Below are 15554 nucleotides of genomic sequence, written 5' to 3' on the forward strand. Positions count from 1 at the left end.
GACTTGAGAGTATTGCTTTGAGGGCCAAGGTGTTGCTGTTTATTCTTTTATTCTGAATTGTGAGTAGATTAATGATACTGAATACCTTTTATTACACTCTGCTTTCTTCAAGAGTAAATAACATAGATAGTTTTTCCTAAATGTTACTTCTGTATTTCAAATCTATTTCTTAAGTCTCTGAGCTCAGAGTATCACAAACCTAGTCCCATTCTTTCAAATTCCAAGATTATTGTTGAAAAAAGTAGAAACTTAAGTACAATAAAAATTGACTTAACTGCAAATGAGCCAGTGTATGTCAAATATTGAAAAATTAGGAAAAATGGTTCCCTCTAAAAATGTGTTGTCCATAGGTGCTGAAACTGAGAAGGAGTGTTAAAGCATGTAAGTGTCACTAGAGAAATGGGCTGCCAGGAGTCCAAAGGCACAGGGATGTCTCAGTTTTCTCTGTCCTGTCTCTGTTTTCTGTCCTTCCCAGTTTCTGGTGGGAGTGCTGGTTTGTCCTGTCTGTTGCCTTATGAAGTTCATGCCATTATTATGCCTTTCCATCAGTGCATTAATGTAAATGTGAGATATTAAACAGAATCAATATTTCCATGCCACCTTCAGCCTTGTTAGCTATGGAGATGAGGCCCAGGCGAGCCAGCTGTTCCCGTTTTTCCCTGCGTCCCACAGCTTTTGGGAAGGTTTCCTGTGGGACAGCTCTGCCTGTCCCGGGAGCTCCGCCTGGCTGGGGCTGCGCTGGGGCCGCCGGTGTTGCTGCAGCAGCGGCAGCGCCGCCTCCCGCTGCCCCGGGCCGTTCGGTGCCGGCGCCAACGAGCTGGCACAGCCGTCGGAAAGGTTTGCGAGATAAGGAGCTGCACACGTAGTAGGCAGTGAGAAGTGTTGCAGCGTACCTGTTCTGGGAACAGAACAGAATCTTACTGTAAAACGAGATTTTGGGGTTTTTTTTGGACTCCGTTGTTCCCTGGGAAAAAGTGGACAATACTGCCTTGTGGTCAAAACCATAATGTGCCCAATTATGCTCCCTCCCTTTTCTTTTTATCTCATCTTCTCAGGTTTGCTTTTATACAAGGAAGCATCAGATACATCTTTAAAACAGAATTCTGAGTTCCTAAATTTAGTAAGAGGATGAATGACCCTGTTGGTAAATGACCCTGCTGTTAAAAGTTTCTTGTGTAGCTGGATATTTTGTTCAGAGTACTGGAATTGTGACATGCTGTTCCAGCATTTCTTTAAACACAGGCAACCCCTTCCCTCTTTGGTTAAGCACTGATTTCATAATAACACTGTTTTAAGATGAGTGGTTTTGGAATTCAAATAGTTCTGAAATTTTAGAGTTGTAGCCATGCACTAGGGAGCCAAGTGTGCTTGTTTAAGCAATGCAGATTTGATTTCCATAAGTCCCTGTCAGAGACATTTCCCTGTTGGTGCCATTGCCAGTTGCTGCCTGAGGCCAAGTCATGAACAGGCTCCCCACTGCTAAGTTATCACTGCCTAGATGTAAACACTGATATTGTAAATTTTTGCACTCAATTTTTCTTCAGAAGCTCTGGATGAGCACCTTAAATATTGTAATACAGTTTCATCTTGTTGGCACAGACAGTATATAAATCTGTCATTTTATTGTTTGGGAGATGGCAGAGAGAATGTGCAATGCTTATTAAGAAACATCTTTATTGTGAAGATTTATTTATAAATAAATTTATTTGTTTATAAACATATTTCGAAATAGTTAAAATTAATACCAGAAGCACTCTGCATTAGATTGGAATGTAGGTGTCTCATTATCCACTCTGAGTAGATGCAGGGACTTGGTGAATCTAAATGTTTTCATAATCCAGAGTAAAATGTTAGAAAGGCAGAAGTAGGGGTGGCCATTGGGAATCAAACTGGTGTTACTGATGAAAACAAAGTGATGGCTCTTCAAAAGGCATCACATGCAGTGGTGTCCTGTCAGTCCCACCCATGCATGCATTTAACTTGAAGCATGGAAGTATGTGAAAATTAATTTAGCCTGAAGTAAAAGCCTGGGTGGTTGTAAATGCCTCTTGTGGTGCTGCCTGGCCCTCCTGCCCCTGACAGGAGCCAGCAGAATGCCCTGGCATTCCAGGCTGTGGTACCAGCAGTGAACCCTAAGGCTGAGTGTGTCTCCCCCCTCTGCTCAGGAGTTACCACATCCAGGTGTGGGTTCTCTGTTCCCAACAATGGCATTGCCACACTGAAATAAGTCTGTTAGAAGATCACCAAGAACACAGGGAGGCTGGAGAACATATCTGAAGAGAAACACAGAGAACTGGGTTCTTGATCTGTAAGAAAAGTGGGGGAAATCTTATTACTGTCTTAAAACAACCTGATGGGAGAGCCTGGTGAAGATGAAGCTGGCTTCTCCCCCAGGCTGTGCAGGGATAGGATGAAAAGTAACAAACACAATGTGGGCCATGGCAGTTTCCAGGCTGGTGTCAGGAAAAGCTTTTTCTCTGTGAGCCCAGAGTGACCATTGCTTCTCTATTCCTGGAGACACCAAAGCCTTTGCCAAGCCTCTGATCTGCTTGGATCTGCTTGGAGCTGGGGCCTAAACTAGGTGCTCATCACAGTTTCCTCCTAATCAAAACTGCCCTGTGATTTTACCCTTTTGTGTTCAATATGTGTCACCTTTTGTGTCCTTATCCAAATGAAACCAAAGCTTGGAGGACTGGAAACCCCAAAGAGGCTAAAGCTCCTACAGAAATGTTGGTTGAGTGGAAGGAGAGAGAAACTGTAGCCTTTGCTAAGTCTTGATAATCACAGCCTTTGTGATGTTATTTCCGTTTGCTCTGCTGGCAGGGCGGTTTGTGCATCCAGCTGAGTCAGCACTGTGCTCTTCAGCTGCTGCTTGTGCTGAGTGCTGGAGATGCTGGGCACATCTGGGAGGGGTGAGGAAACAAGGCAGCAAGTTAATGCCTTTTCACAGTGAGGATAATCCAGCACTGGGGCAGCTTGGCCAGAGGGGTTGTGCAGTTTCTTTCCTTGACACTTTTCAGGACTGGCACAGTCTTGTCTGATCTCATTGCTGACCCTGCTTTGAGCAGCGGGATGAATTACTTAAGGTCCCATCTAACCTGCATTATCCTATGATCCTAAGTAGTGCTAGTGGAAGGGGGAGGATTCTTGGGAGATGTGTAGGAAGGTCAGTGAGGTGCAGATGCATGCTGATGTTTCAAGTGTGTACTCATTTTTAAATTTGGGGTACTTTGTTTTCATCAGTCTTGAATTATTTTTCTTTCCGATGGACTTGTTTATGTTCAAGATCTTAAATTCTTTGGGTTGTAGAAACTTCAGGATGCTTTTATTTCACAATTCGTGCTGAAGACAACTTTGCAGAACAACATGCTTACAAAATGATTTGTTTTTACTTGTCAGGTCCATTCCTTAGTTCAAGACAACCTTTATTTTGATGAGTCACACATTTGTGAGTTAAGTGAATATGGGTGGGCTGTGAAAAATGACTAAAATATCAACAGCAATTTAAAAGTTCTTGTTTTCCTGTGCTTCTGCAGGTTTGCCTGGGTAACACAATGCCAGCTGAGCGCAAAAAGCCAGCAAATATGGAAGAAAAAGAATCTCAGTTAAATAATAAAGAAAAAGAATTCAGTGAAAGGCGACCAGTGAGCACCAGGGAAAAGCCAAAAGAAGATGTGAAGGTTGGTATGAAGAGAGAGACTTTAAAGGTTCCTGAAGATAAAAAGAAAAAAATGGAAGAGGATAAAAGAAAGAAGGAAGACAAGGAGCGGAAGAAAAAGGAAGAGGATAAAGTAAAGGCAGAAGAGGAGCAAAAGAAGAAAGAAGAAGAAGAAAAAAAGAAACTTGAAGAAGAGGAGAAAAAGAAACAAGAGGAGGAAGAAAAAAAGAAACAAGAAGAGGAAGCTGCTCAACTGAAGTAAGTTATCTTTTAAAGGTTTAATTGGGCCAAATGCTGGAGTTCTGTTATCAGGATTGTGGTCAGAGTTGTAAAACATCGATGAAGTGTTGGAGTTACTTTTAATAAGTTGCATGTAGTGTTATAAATTTTACATGCCTGTGTGTTTGTGCTTTATGACTTCTAAGAGGTTTTGAGTGTTCACTTGTATCCTCTGTTACTTTGGTCTCTGTTGTGGGGGTTTGATAGTGTTCTGCATGTGATGACCATGGAGAGCACAATTGTGCTTGAGTAAATGTTGTGATTTAACCCCAGCTGGCATCAGCCCCACACAGCCACTCCCTCCCCTCAGCAGGCTGGGGAAGAGAATCAGAAAAGTGTGAAATCTTATGGGTTGACATAAAGACAGTTCAATGGGTAAAGCAGGAGCTGTGCAGGCAAGCAAACCAAAACAATGAATTCATTCCCCACTTCCCCAGCAATCCCCAGGACAGCAGGGCTCCATCAAATGTTAACAGTGACTTGGGAAGACAAACACATCACTCCTCTCATCCCTCTCCTTCCTTCTTGCCCCAGGTTTATGTATTGGCCATAGTGTCACATATGGACTGGGATATCCCTGGGTCCCTTGGGGTCAGCTCTCCTGGCTGTGTTCCCTCCCAGCTCCTTGTGCACCCCCAGACTCCCCCTTGGTAGGGTGGGGTGGGGTGTGGAGCAGAAAAGGCCTTGGCCACGTGTAAGCCCATCCCAGCCACAGTGAAAACACCCCTGTGTTATCAGCACTGATTCCAGCACAAATCCAAAGCAGAGCCCCATACAGGATACTCTGAAGAAAATTAATTCTGTCCCAGGACAACAAAGAAGCACAGATGCATTTAACATTAAGTGTTACTGTCCAAAAGTTGGGAATGCAGACTTTGCAGGTCTACAGATCATACATAACAGGAGCAAATCTGATGTGAGAAATGACTTTTAATCAGTCACAGACACCTGATACCTGGATGGCAAACTCAGAATGTAGCCTGGCAGTTTAATATGTGATATTACCAAGACCACGTTTCTTATTATGTTATCCAGCCATAGTACAGTGTTGAAGGTGGCATCTTTTTAGGTCTGAAATATTTCCCTTTTAAGATTGAGGCAATGTCATGGCCAAATTCTAGCTGGGACAGATATATTTCACCTATTGCAAATTTTCTGTGTAATTTCAGTAGTCTGGCAAGAAAAGATTTTCCTTAAATGTGTAATACAGCCTTTTGAAAGGCTGTTTCCTCTTCTGGGGGAACTTCATCAGTAGTAAATGAAGTTTCATGTTTATATTTTCCAAGTCTGTTGGGATTAATATGTTCTGCATAGAAATATTTGAGAAATTTTGTTTTGTAACCAGTAGTACTTGCCCTTTGCAACACAAAAATTAAGCAGAGTTTCTGCAGCAGATGCTTTAGCTTTCTAGGATTAACTTAGTAGATATTACAGAAGAGAGAAGGGGAAATTGTGTTAGAACTCCTGAAGTTTTCCAACTGTGACCTTTTTTCCTTTGTACTGATACTCTGAGATGAGGGTTCCATAACAAAAGTAATTTTTTTGTTGCACAGGGAGAAGGAGGAAGCCCATCAGCTCCATCAGGAGGCCTGGGAGCGCCATCAGGCAAGAAAAGAGCTCCGCAGCAAAAACCAGAACGCGCCGGAGAGTCGTCCCGAGGAAAACTTCTTCAGCAGGCTGGACTCCAGTCTGAAGAAGAACACAGCTTTTGTTAAGAAGCTAAAAACCATTACAGAGCAACAAAGGGACTCCTTGTCCCATGACTTTAATAGCCTGAATTTAAGCAAATACATTGCAGAAGCTGTAGCTTCTATTGTGGAGGCCAAACTGAAAATACCAGACGTGAACTGCGCTGTGCACTTGTGTTCCCTCTTTCACCAGCGATATGTTGATTTTGCTCCTTCCTTACTTCAGGCTTGGAAAAAACATTTTGAAGCAAGGAAAGAAGAGAAGACTCCCAACATTTCCAAGTTAAGAACTGATTTGCGTTTCATTGCAGAGTTGACAATAGTTGGGATTTTCACTGACAAGGAAGGTTTGTCTTTAATCTATGAGCAGCTTAAAAATATTATTAACGCTGACAGAGAATCCCACACTCACGTTTCTGTGGTTATCAGCTTCTGTCGGCACTGTGGAGATGACATTGCTGGTTTGGTACCAAGGAAGGTAAAAACTGTTGCAGAGAAGTTTAACTTGAGCTTTCCTCCTAGTGAGATAATTAGCCCAGAGAAACAACAGCCCTTCCAGAATTTGTTGAAGGAATACTTTACATCTTTGACCAAACACCTGAAAAGGGACCACAGGGAGCTACAAAATATTGAAAGACAAAACAGGTGACAATTGAATGTTGCTTTTTACTTATGAATAAAAATTAGTTTATTTATGAAATACCTAGATTTGTTGCAGTATTTATGAACAAAGTTAGCAGTGTGTACAAGATAAGTGTGTTCTGCAGTGTTTCTAAAAAAAAGTTCTAAATTTGTTCTGAATACTTAAAAAGCAGAGACAAAACAGACTCTTTGAATATCTTTTAAAGGAAAGGGAGGTAATTATCTTTCCTTTGTTTGGTGCTGTTTCCTTATCAGCACGAGAGCAATGCTGCTTTCCCAGCTGGTACTGTCCTTTTCCAGTTGGCACAAGCTGATTTCTCCCTTTCCACCCACATGTATCAAACGAAGCATATGCCACAATTGCTTTGGCTTGTTTACTTATTTTAGTATACTAGGATGAAGGAAAAAATAGGTTAAGAAGGTATCTGTTACACTCCAAGGTAGACAAGTATATATTAAATAAATGTCTTTAAGTGTTGGAGGGCATAGACAATGTAATAAAAGTCTTCCTAAATATTTATATGTACTACTAATATTGCAGGGTATGAATATGCAGACTGAGATCTGAATAATTTTATTTCTGCCATGTTCACATTTTTTAATAACTGTTTGCTTTAAAGCATCCTGAATTCTCATTATTGGAGCCAGCCTAAACCCAAATGCTATTCTTAAAACAGTCATTGTTAATTTCTTCTGGAAGCATTCCAGTCAGCTAGAAATGAACACATTACTGTTTATAGACACAAACTTCAGCTAAAAGGTTGGACATCCATCCACAACCAAATGTATGCTTGGAATGCATTAAATTTTTATGTTTCCAAAGCAAGAATCCTTTGTGCTGATGGGTTTTGTGCTGCAGTCCTATCTGGTCTCAGGCAAGTGTTGAATTTCACAGGATCATAAACTGACTTTTGAGGTACCATTATTTCTACAAGTACCTTACTAATTCAAAGTACATTACTGGCTAAGGTGTAATTTTTGCAAAGTGAATGAATATGAACCTTTATATTTTCACAATTATCATTAGTTCTGGGCACATTGGTTCTGGCTGGTGTTCCAATGAGTGAGTGTTACAAAGTCTGCATGATAGAAAATAGAGCGAAAAAAATTTCTGAGAGGTATAAAATATGTTAAGAAAGCAAGAAGCAGAAAGAATATAAATTATCTGGGATGTAGAAATATACTTTAATATTTACTTGTAGAACTGCAGAAAAATGAGTGGACAGAGCCTGAGCAGCCTGGTCTGCCCTCATCACTGAGCCTGCATGAGTGGGTCAGACAAGGGCAGAGGAGGGACCTCTTTGAGCACCTTGTCATTGAATTATCCCTCCCTGCCAGCTTGGGTGCAAGGCTTTGTGTTGGGGAAGGAATGTGGAGAGCTGTCATTTATCACTGGATTAAGAGAACTCTCTTATTTCTCTCTCTGAACCTTGAGGTGTCTATTTTAACTCCTTAATAAGGAGGAATGAGTTTTATTAAATAAGGCATCAAAATCTTTCCTACCAGATTTTATTTGTTTACAGCATTTGTAACAGATTTGTGGCATTTGCTTGCTGGGGAAGTGCAGGGTGTGAGGAGGGCAAGACAGAGATTTGCCAAGGAAGAAGTGCATGAGTATTACAGAAATCTTCCTGAACTGTGGGTTTGGGGAAAGTGATTGTGCCTTTGATTCCTTACTTGCTTTTGGATTTTTTATAGGTGTAGTTTTTGTGGTGTTTTTGTTTGGTTAGGTTGGTTTAGTTTTGTTTTATTTTTAAAAACCCCAATAATCCTATTGGATAAAGCAATTCTCTGTGTATTAAAAATCTGATCCATTTGTAGTTTTTATTCACAGTGTTATTCCACAATCAATGAAGTGAGCAGGGAGTGAAGTGTTCCCTTTTGTGCATTAACTGTGTCACATGTTAAGGTTATGATATTTTGTCAGGTAAATAACTCATCCATTTATCTCTGTCAGGAGAATGACTGTGAAATGATTTAGCTTGTACAATTTGGTTGAATTAATTGAAAATTCCTATGCTAAATTAACAGTGCTTTAGTGCTGTGTTATCTGTGGAATCATTTAGGTAAAATTAAAGCAGACTCAAGTGGATGGTCAGGAAAAGTACCTTGAGTTATGCTTTGACTTGTTTGGTTACACAGCTGAGGGCACAACAAAACTTGCCAGGCTGTGTCATTGAAGGAAACACCTTGATTCCCATATTCTGAAGAGAATTTTCAAAAATAAGTGTTAGCTATGGAAGAAACTTCTTTTGTCTAAATTAAGGATGTTTTTAAGATGTGCTGGACTTGCCTTGTGCTTTGAGGAGACATAAAGTGAGACAAGTACTGTGTGCTGTACTTGTAATTGTATTCACAGGTGAACCGTGCTTTTGGTTTGCTTCATTTGCTTTAACTGCTTTGAATTTGTTAACACTTGTCTTCTTGAAACTGAAATTGAGAACTGAAAGTCTTGTGCTGTTGTTACAGCACTTTGCTTTTTTTCTTTTTAATAATAGCAGAGAGCTTCAACGCTCGTGTTTATAAAGCTGCTGGTTTAAAATATGTGTGTAATAGACAGCAGTCTCCATGGAAAAGCTGTGAATTGACACTTAATGTGTTTCCTGAATCCAAACTGAGCTGCTGCACTTCACAAATACTCAGTGGTTATTTAATTTGTTAATTTTTCTTTGCTGTACTTTGGAGGAGCAGGCAATACATGTTAAATAAGTGTGTTTTGTCAGAGAAATAGAACTTTTGCCAGCATTAATGCTTCTTGCTCTCTTGCCAGACACCTGTGTCCACTTCTGGTTCTGAGCAGGGATAAGGGATTTTGTTGCTCACCCTGTAAATGTTTACAAAAAGACTTTTGTTTTACAATTAATCTAGAACAAAAAGACTGATATCCCTCAACTTCCATTGCCTTAACTATTTCAGAATTCTTATGCCACAAAATGCTTTGGCAAGACTGTGACTGTTTGCCTGTTGCATAATAAAATCCTACAGATTGGAATCCTACAGGTGGTAATGTAATGATACAACCTGCTTTGGGAATTGTGCCATTTGCACCTTTTTCAGGTTTCTTATGCTTTTATCTCAGTGCAGGGTGCTTGGTCAGTGGTTCCAGCACTTGTGAGCAGTGATTAGGTTCCTTCAAGTGCAAGTTACTTTTGACAACAGACTTCAATGTTAAAAATTATTTGAAACAAGTATGAATAGTTTTGTAAAAGAAAATGAAGAGCACCTGAAGAAACAAATATAGCTGCTCACAATTTGGACTGATAGCCTTGAAATAACTTGTTTTGTTGGAAAGTCAGTGTGCTGCTTGCAAATTTTTTGATCCTCCTGGTGACAATAGTTCATGTAATCATTTAAACAGTGTAGAAATGGATTGTTACAGGTGCAAAGCAACTTTTATCTAGCTTATTGATAAATTTAATATTTTATTTTACCATAAAGTATTTTTAGGACTTTTACAGCCTAATTGTGGCAAAGAGTAAGTGAGCCTTTCTCTTTCAATTTCCAACACTGAAGTTGGAAATTCAGTGTGGTTTGGAAAGATAATAGTGTCACTTAAATGTTTGCCATTGCAGTCTAAACTGGAATTGTTGCAGCTCCCTCGGAGAGGGCAGGGTAGCTTTGCTCAGAGGAGTTTTGATGGCTCAGCACAGCTCAGGTGTGTTTGAAGGGGAGGTTCTGACTGTCAGTTTGGGTTTTGCAGACGCATTCTCCACTCCAAGGGAGAGCTGAGTGAAGATCGACACAAGCAGTATGAGGAATTTGCAATGTCCTATCAGAAGCTGCTGGCAAGTTCTCAGTCTCTGGCTGATCTTTTGGATGAGAACATGCCTGACCTCCCCCAAGAGAAGCCAACCCCTGAGGGTAAGCCAGATTCTAAAGCAGCTCAGCAGAACCCTGGACTCAGCTTGGATGTGGTGGAAAAATGAACCAAACCCTCTTAGCAAAGTGTTCTTTCTGCTGGTTTCATTTCATTCAGCCTTTCCTCCTAAAGGATATCAGCTAATGAATAATACATTTATTTTTAAAAATTAAAGTAATTATGCCTACTATTTAACCATAACTATTGTATATTCTGTGTACTTATGGAAACCCGCTCTTTGGGTTTGTTTCTGGGGATAGAGTAATAAATGGAAAAGTAGAAAGGTTTTTAACCTGATCCTTTCCTTTACTATTATGCAGGTTTTAGTATTTAAAAACTGTGTCAGAGTTTTAAAAGCTGACACTGTTAAAAAATAAATTTGAAGTCTGTTGTGGGCAGGAACATACTGATAAGCCAGATAAGTCACTAGGTGTGGCTGTCTGGCCTCCTGAGCAGGAGTGCAGCTTTCAATGCCTTTTAAAAAAATGTGAACTGTAAGATTCATTGAGATGTTGTTGAAATCATGAGTATCCTTTGCTTTAAATTATGTTGAACTTTAAAAAGCTGTATTTTTTAATGCCTTTAAGTATTAAATTGTTCTTTTTAAACTTCGTGCTTAAAACTCAGTGGGGTTCATACAGTTCATCATACTCCAATTGATTACTTTTAATGCTAATGTTGTTAAAGTCTGGTACAACTTTCTAATACCACATAATGTGCTGCTAGTTTTTCTTGATTTGACTTCCTCTGATTCTGTCTGTATTTTTAATCAAAATGAAATTTATGATCTTAAGATAATTTCTTGGTATGTCTAATACTAAGCTTGAATTGTTAAAACCACTTTAAAGTATGCATTGAAATATTCAGGTGAAAACAGAAGTAATAATAAGTAGTTTAACACTTTCCTAAAAGGACTCTTAAAGGTGCCTCCCCATGAAAGATTTTAAATATGTGTAAATAACTTTGTGATGTTTTCACTACTTTTGCAGAACATGGACCTGGTATTGATATTTTCACACCAGGAAAGCCTGGAGAATATGACCTGGAGGGGGGTATCTGGGAAGATGAAGATGCTAGAAACTTCTATGAGAATCTCATTGACTTGAAGGCTTTTGTGCCAGCAATTTTGTTTAAAGATAATGAAAAATATTCCCAGAACAAGGATTCCAGCAAAGATGAATCAAGAGGTAAGATGCTTAGATATTTTCTTCAACATATCTTGTCCAACAGATAAACAAACTTGGTGGAAGTAATGAGTCTCTGATGAAATAATTTGTGGTAATCAGGACAATACACCAGTTTGGATGAATTTTTAGGGAATAAACAAGATGGGATAGGGAATACATCTGGTTATCAAGAAAGAAAAAAAGTAAATGCATTTTAATATTATTAGAATTGTAAATTTCAAGTAATTGGAGGATAACCAGTGTGAGTAAATACCAACTTTTCTGTGAGAAATGGGAAGAGTTTTCCCCTTTTTGCAATGTTAGTGTTTGGGGTTTTTTCACTGGTATTTTCTTATTCAATTATTAATGGTAGATGACATTGTCAGCATAAAATTTCACTGGATTGGAAGGCCTGGGTGTTCCTCACTTCTGGCACAGCTCTCAGTTCACAACCAGGCATGTGCAGGCTTCAGGTGCAATGGGATAAAAAGTCACCATCCCTGGCTCTGTGTGTAACAGAAGATGCATGATTGGAGAATTCTGACATTTCCCTCTAAGAATCTTTAGATATTGGAGCAGCTTGCCCAGGGAGACTGGAATCTCTGCCTTACTGTTTTAAAACAGCTGGAAAAATACCTGAGAAATCTGGTGTGAATAGTGTTCATCCACTTTGACCAAAAGGTTGAACTGGAGGTATCACCAAAGTCCATTTCAGACTAATTTTGTCTGTGATTCTGAACATGTTACTTGTTTGTGAGTCTGTATTTCCATATAGTGTGTGCACTGTTTAGAAGTTGTCACACTTGGCTTTGAAAAATTTGAGAATTTTAATAAGGTTATCTGCCTTGAAATGTATTTTTTAAATGAAGCATAGTCTGCAAATGCAATTGGAAGGAGGCCTGAAAAAACAGTAAAATTCTGTAGATTGTAATCTCTTGGAAAAATGCTCAGTGTTGGACCAGTATTGTGGTCCAAGAAAAATATTAACTACTCTTTTCTGAATCTTTCAGATTCAGATATTGTGTTCAAGGAAACTAATAATCTTTGTCTGACCTTTTATACAGGATGCTATTTCATCAACACCTTTCCTGTTCTGTTTTTTCCTTTTTTTTCTTCATCTATGTAAAAGATTTTGCATTAAGACAGTAGAGATGTAGGTTTAGCAGCATTAATCTTCCTATGTTGTAATAATGACTGTGTGTATTTAACAGTTTGTTAGCATTTATTTGATATTTTTACTTAACTTGTAAATAGATTCAAAAGATGCCAAAGACAATAAGGAAGCAGCTGGAAATGAGGATCTGGAGTTGGAGCTGGAGAACCTGGATATTAATGATGATGCACTGGAGTTGGACTGTGGAGATGAGGCAGAAGATCTTACAAAGAAGCTTCTTGATGAGCAAGGTAAAAAGAATTGGTTTTAAGAATTTTTTTCTTTGTGATTTGTTTTTTTTTAACTTGGTTGTTTTAGTTTGGATTTGTAGGATTTGTAGAGTGCATTCAGGGCAATTTATTTATTTATGAAACTTGCAGCTAGAAACTGCTAGGATTGTGATAAATGATTTTGTAGCAAGTCATTCAGATAAAAGTGAAAATTATTGTAAGGGTGTTTATGTAGTGAAAGTTACCAATTCCTTCACACAGCTTTTAAAAGTAAGCAAATGTAAAGGCAGTTGTCTGAAGAGTGGCTACAAAGAGGAATGAATACTTAACAACTAAACATTACAAATGCACCTTTTGGGGAATGTGTTGGTAAATTATTATATTTCATAGCTTAAAGATGTCTGCTGCTTGTTTATGTCCCTCTGTTAGAGCAAGAAGATGAAGAAGCCAGTACTGGATCTCATTTAAAACTCATAGTAGATGCTTTTCTTCAGCAGCTTCCAAACTGTGTCAACAGAGACCTCATAGACAAGGTACAGTCATAGTTTCAGTTTTTGCACTCTTAAAAGCCATAATGCTAGATCAGATAGAAAATAAAGATTTCAATCTCTAGAGTCTGACAGTAGCTGAATTCATTTTCAATCAGTCTGTATTACTCTCAGTGGACATGCTTTCTGACTATGCCAGGTCTAGCCAAAACTGAAGATTTTTCTTTATGGTTATTTTTACAGCAGTTTATGTAGTAGGAATAACTCTGTAAAAGCTGTGTTTAAAAGCTATTTTCTGTTACTTTCTTGAAAACACACTGTATTAAAGTGAAGCATTGTATTAACTCTGCTCTTTATAGGCAGCAATGGATTTTTGCATGAATATGAATACAAAAGCCAACAGAAGAAAACTGGTACGAGCACTTTTCATAGTTCCTAGACAAAGGTAAGAGCAGAAGGGGACCAAGCTGGATCCACCCATTAATAATTAATTTAGCATGTGCATGTATGTCTTAAAACCAGTGTATATTCCATTTGTTTACTCCTGATCTGCACTTTTGGAGTGGCTTATACTGAAGCACCAAAGAAGTATTTAGAATCAATGATCCACACCATGATAAATTGTAAAAAGTTAAGGTTTTTAATAAGGAATTTTTTTTTTAATACTTGGTGTTTACAGCAGATCTCTTTCCATTATTGTGAAAACTGTGAAAAAAACAGCAAAACCTACCTGATACCAAAAAGGGAGGTTTTATTTCATTCAGGACAACTTGCACTTTCTTTTAGAGCCTGTTGGCAGTTAGAGCACAGTAGAGTTTGGAAGGAGGATTTCCTGTGATGTGTCAATTCTAATGCAGTACATGGCCATTGTAAGAGCCTTGTGCCTTCTGCCACTTCTAGGCCAGGCACTTTGAGCCTCTTTTGTCTGTGCACATCTGCCTGTGTAAAGCTCTTGCTGTTTTCCTTGTCTCTGTCTAAGCAGATTTCCTGCACTTACAGGAAGAGCACTACTTCCAAAAATGTTTGCAAATATTCAAATAAAAACATTGAATTTATTGGAGGAATAATATATTTTTCTGTTCTCTGGTAAACTTGAGCCTTAAATAGGTGAAATCATGAAGAAGTTGCTTTTCTTACTTCACCTTGCCCCGTTTCTCATGATGAGCTGTTTTGATGCTGAATTTAATATAAAGTGAACATGATCATCTTGGAATTCTTGTTAAGAGTTTTGATTCCATTACCTTTTAACATTGGGGGGAAAAACATAGCTTGAGTATCTGTTTTGTCTCAACACATGTGTAGACTGGCTTTGAACAAACAGACCTTGGTGCTTTGTTTTCTCTAAGTTTAATCACTGCTTGTGCTGTGTTTTCAACCCTAATTCAGCCCATTTCTGCATCCCATCTGAAATAAGCATCTGCTGTGCTAATAATCCTGTTCTCTTGCTGACTGAGGCATTAACCTGGCTCCATGGTGAAGCAGTGCACATAATCTTTCATTCTTTTGTGTGTTCTTGCCTCTAAAATTTACAGGTTTGACCTCAGTGTTTGGAGATTTTGATAGAGGCCTGACTGTGCCTAACACATTAATTAATTAATGACAGAGGAGGCAGGCAACTGATTATCTTCTGTGTTAGATGCAACAAGGTGTTCTTCAGCCCAAATGTAGGTAGCAGAGGAAGGAACATTTCTGTTTATCAGCCTGCTGGTAATCATGAAATGCATCAAAACACAATGTGAGCAGAATTTCTTTTTCACAGCTTAGAACATCTACAGTAAAGAAAATCAGCAGGAGCACTTAGACTTTTGCCTTCAGCTCTGCTAGAATAGAGAATTTTCCATATTGGTGAAATGGAAGTGGCTTTTTGGCTGGTCTGTTACAAACATTACATTAATGTTTGTACCACTGCCCTGTAATATTTCCTGGTGCTGTAGGTTCCAGATTGCTGAAATTGATTATTAACTCCTGGAACCTCTTTGAAAGTTCTTTATTCTCTTTGCATAATCTGCTAAATTGTGCCAGGTGCACGTGATCTGGAGGACCTGGGAGATGTGCACAGTGAGAGGAGGTACTTTCAAACAGGAACAGCATGATAAGGCTTGTAAATTCAGCAGTGTGATTTCATAGGTGGCATGAAAGCAAAAGTTAAATTCCTGATAATATTGCACTGTTAAAAAATGTGTCTGTGATCAGGCTGTGCTGTGAACAGAGTTAATAAACTCCTAGAAGCATACACAGTTTCCTCATTGCCATTGATTTGTCTTCTTCCCAGTGGTAATTCCATTGCCCTGCAGATTGGTATTAAAAGTAATAATAATTTTTTAAATATTAACTTTTCTCCTAGACCTCAATAGAGAAGGATAGATGGTGGGATAGCCTTGAGGAGCTGCT

The 15554-nt window shown here is 38.8% G+C and overlaps 1 protein-coding gene across 2 annotated transcripts in view; it reads left to right on the forward strand.

Annotated features, from left to right (window-relative positions):
• The window catches only part of UPF2 (UPF2 regulator of nonsense mediated mRNA decay), a 53970-nt gene that overhangs the window by 1453 nt on the left and 36963 nt on the right, over positions 1–15554 (forward strand). For both annotated transcript variants that reach the window (XM_058805001.1, XM_058805002.1), the window contains exons 2-8: positions 3537–3916; positions 5491–6270; positions 9968–10128; positions 11116–11313; positions 12547–12696; positions 13105–13208; positions 13523–13608. In XM_058805001.1, coding sequence (XP_058660984.1) covers positions 3555–3916; positions 5491–6270; positions 9968–10128; positions 11116–11313; positions 12547–12696; positions 13105–13208; positions 13523–13608 — 1841 coding nt within the window. In that variant the 5' untranslated portion in view covers positions 3537–3554. The remainder of the gene's footprint in view (positions 1–3536; positions 3917–5490; positions 6271–9967; positions 10129–11115; positions 11314–12546; positions 12697–13104; positions 13209–13522; positions 13609–15554) is intronic.

This window comes from Ammospiza caudacuta, chromosome 5 (assembly GCF_027887145.1).
Source record: "Ammospiza caudacuta isolate bAmmCau1 chromosome 5, bAmmCau1.pri, whole genome shotgun sequence".
In the NCBI taxonomy this organism is placed as follows: domain Eukaryota; kingdom Metazoa; phylum Chordata; class Aves; order Passeriformes; family Passerellidae; genus Ammospiza; species Ammospiza caudacuta.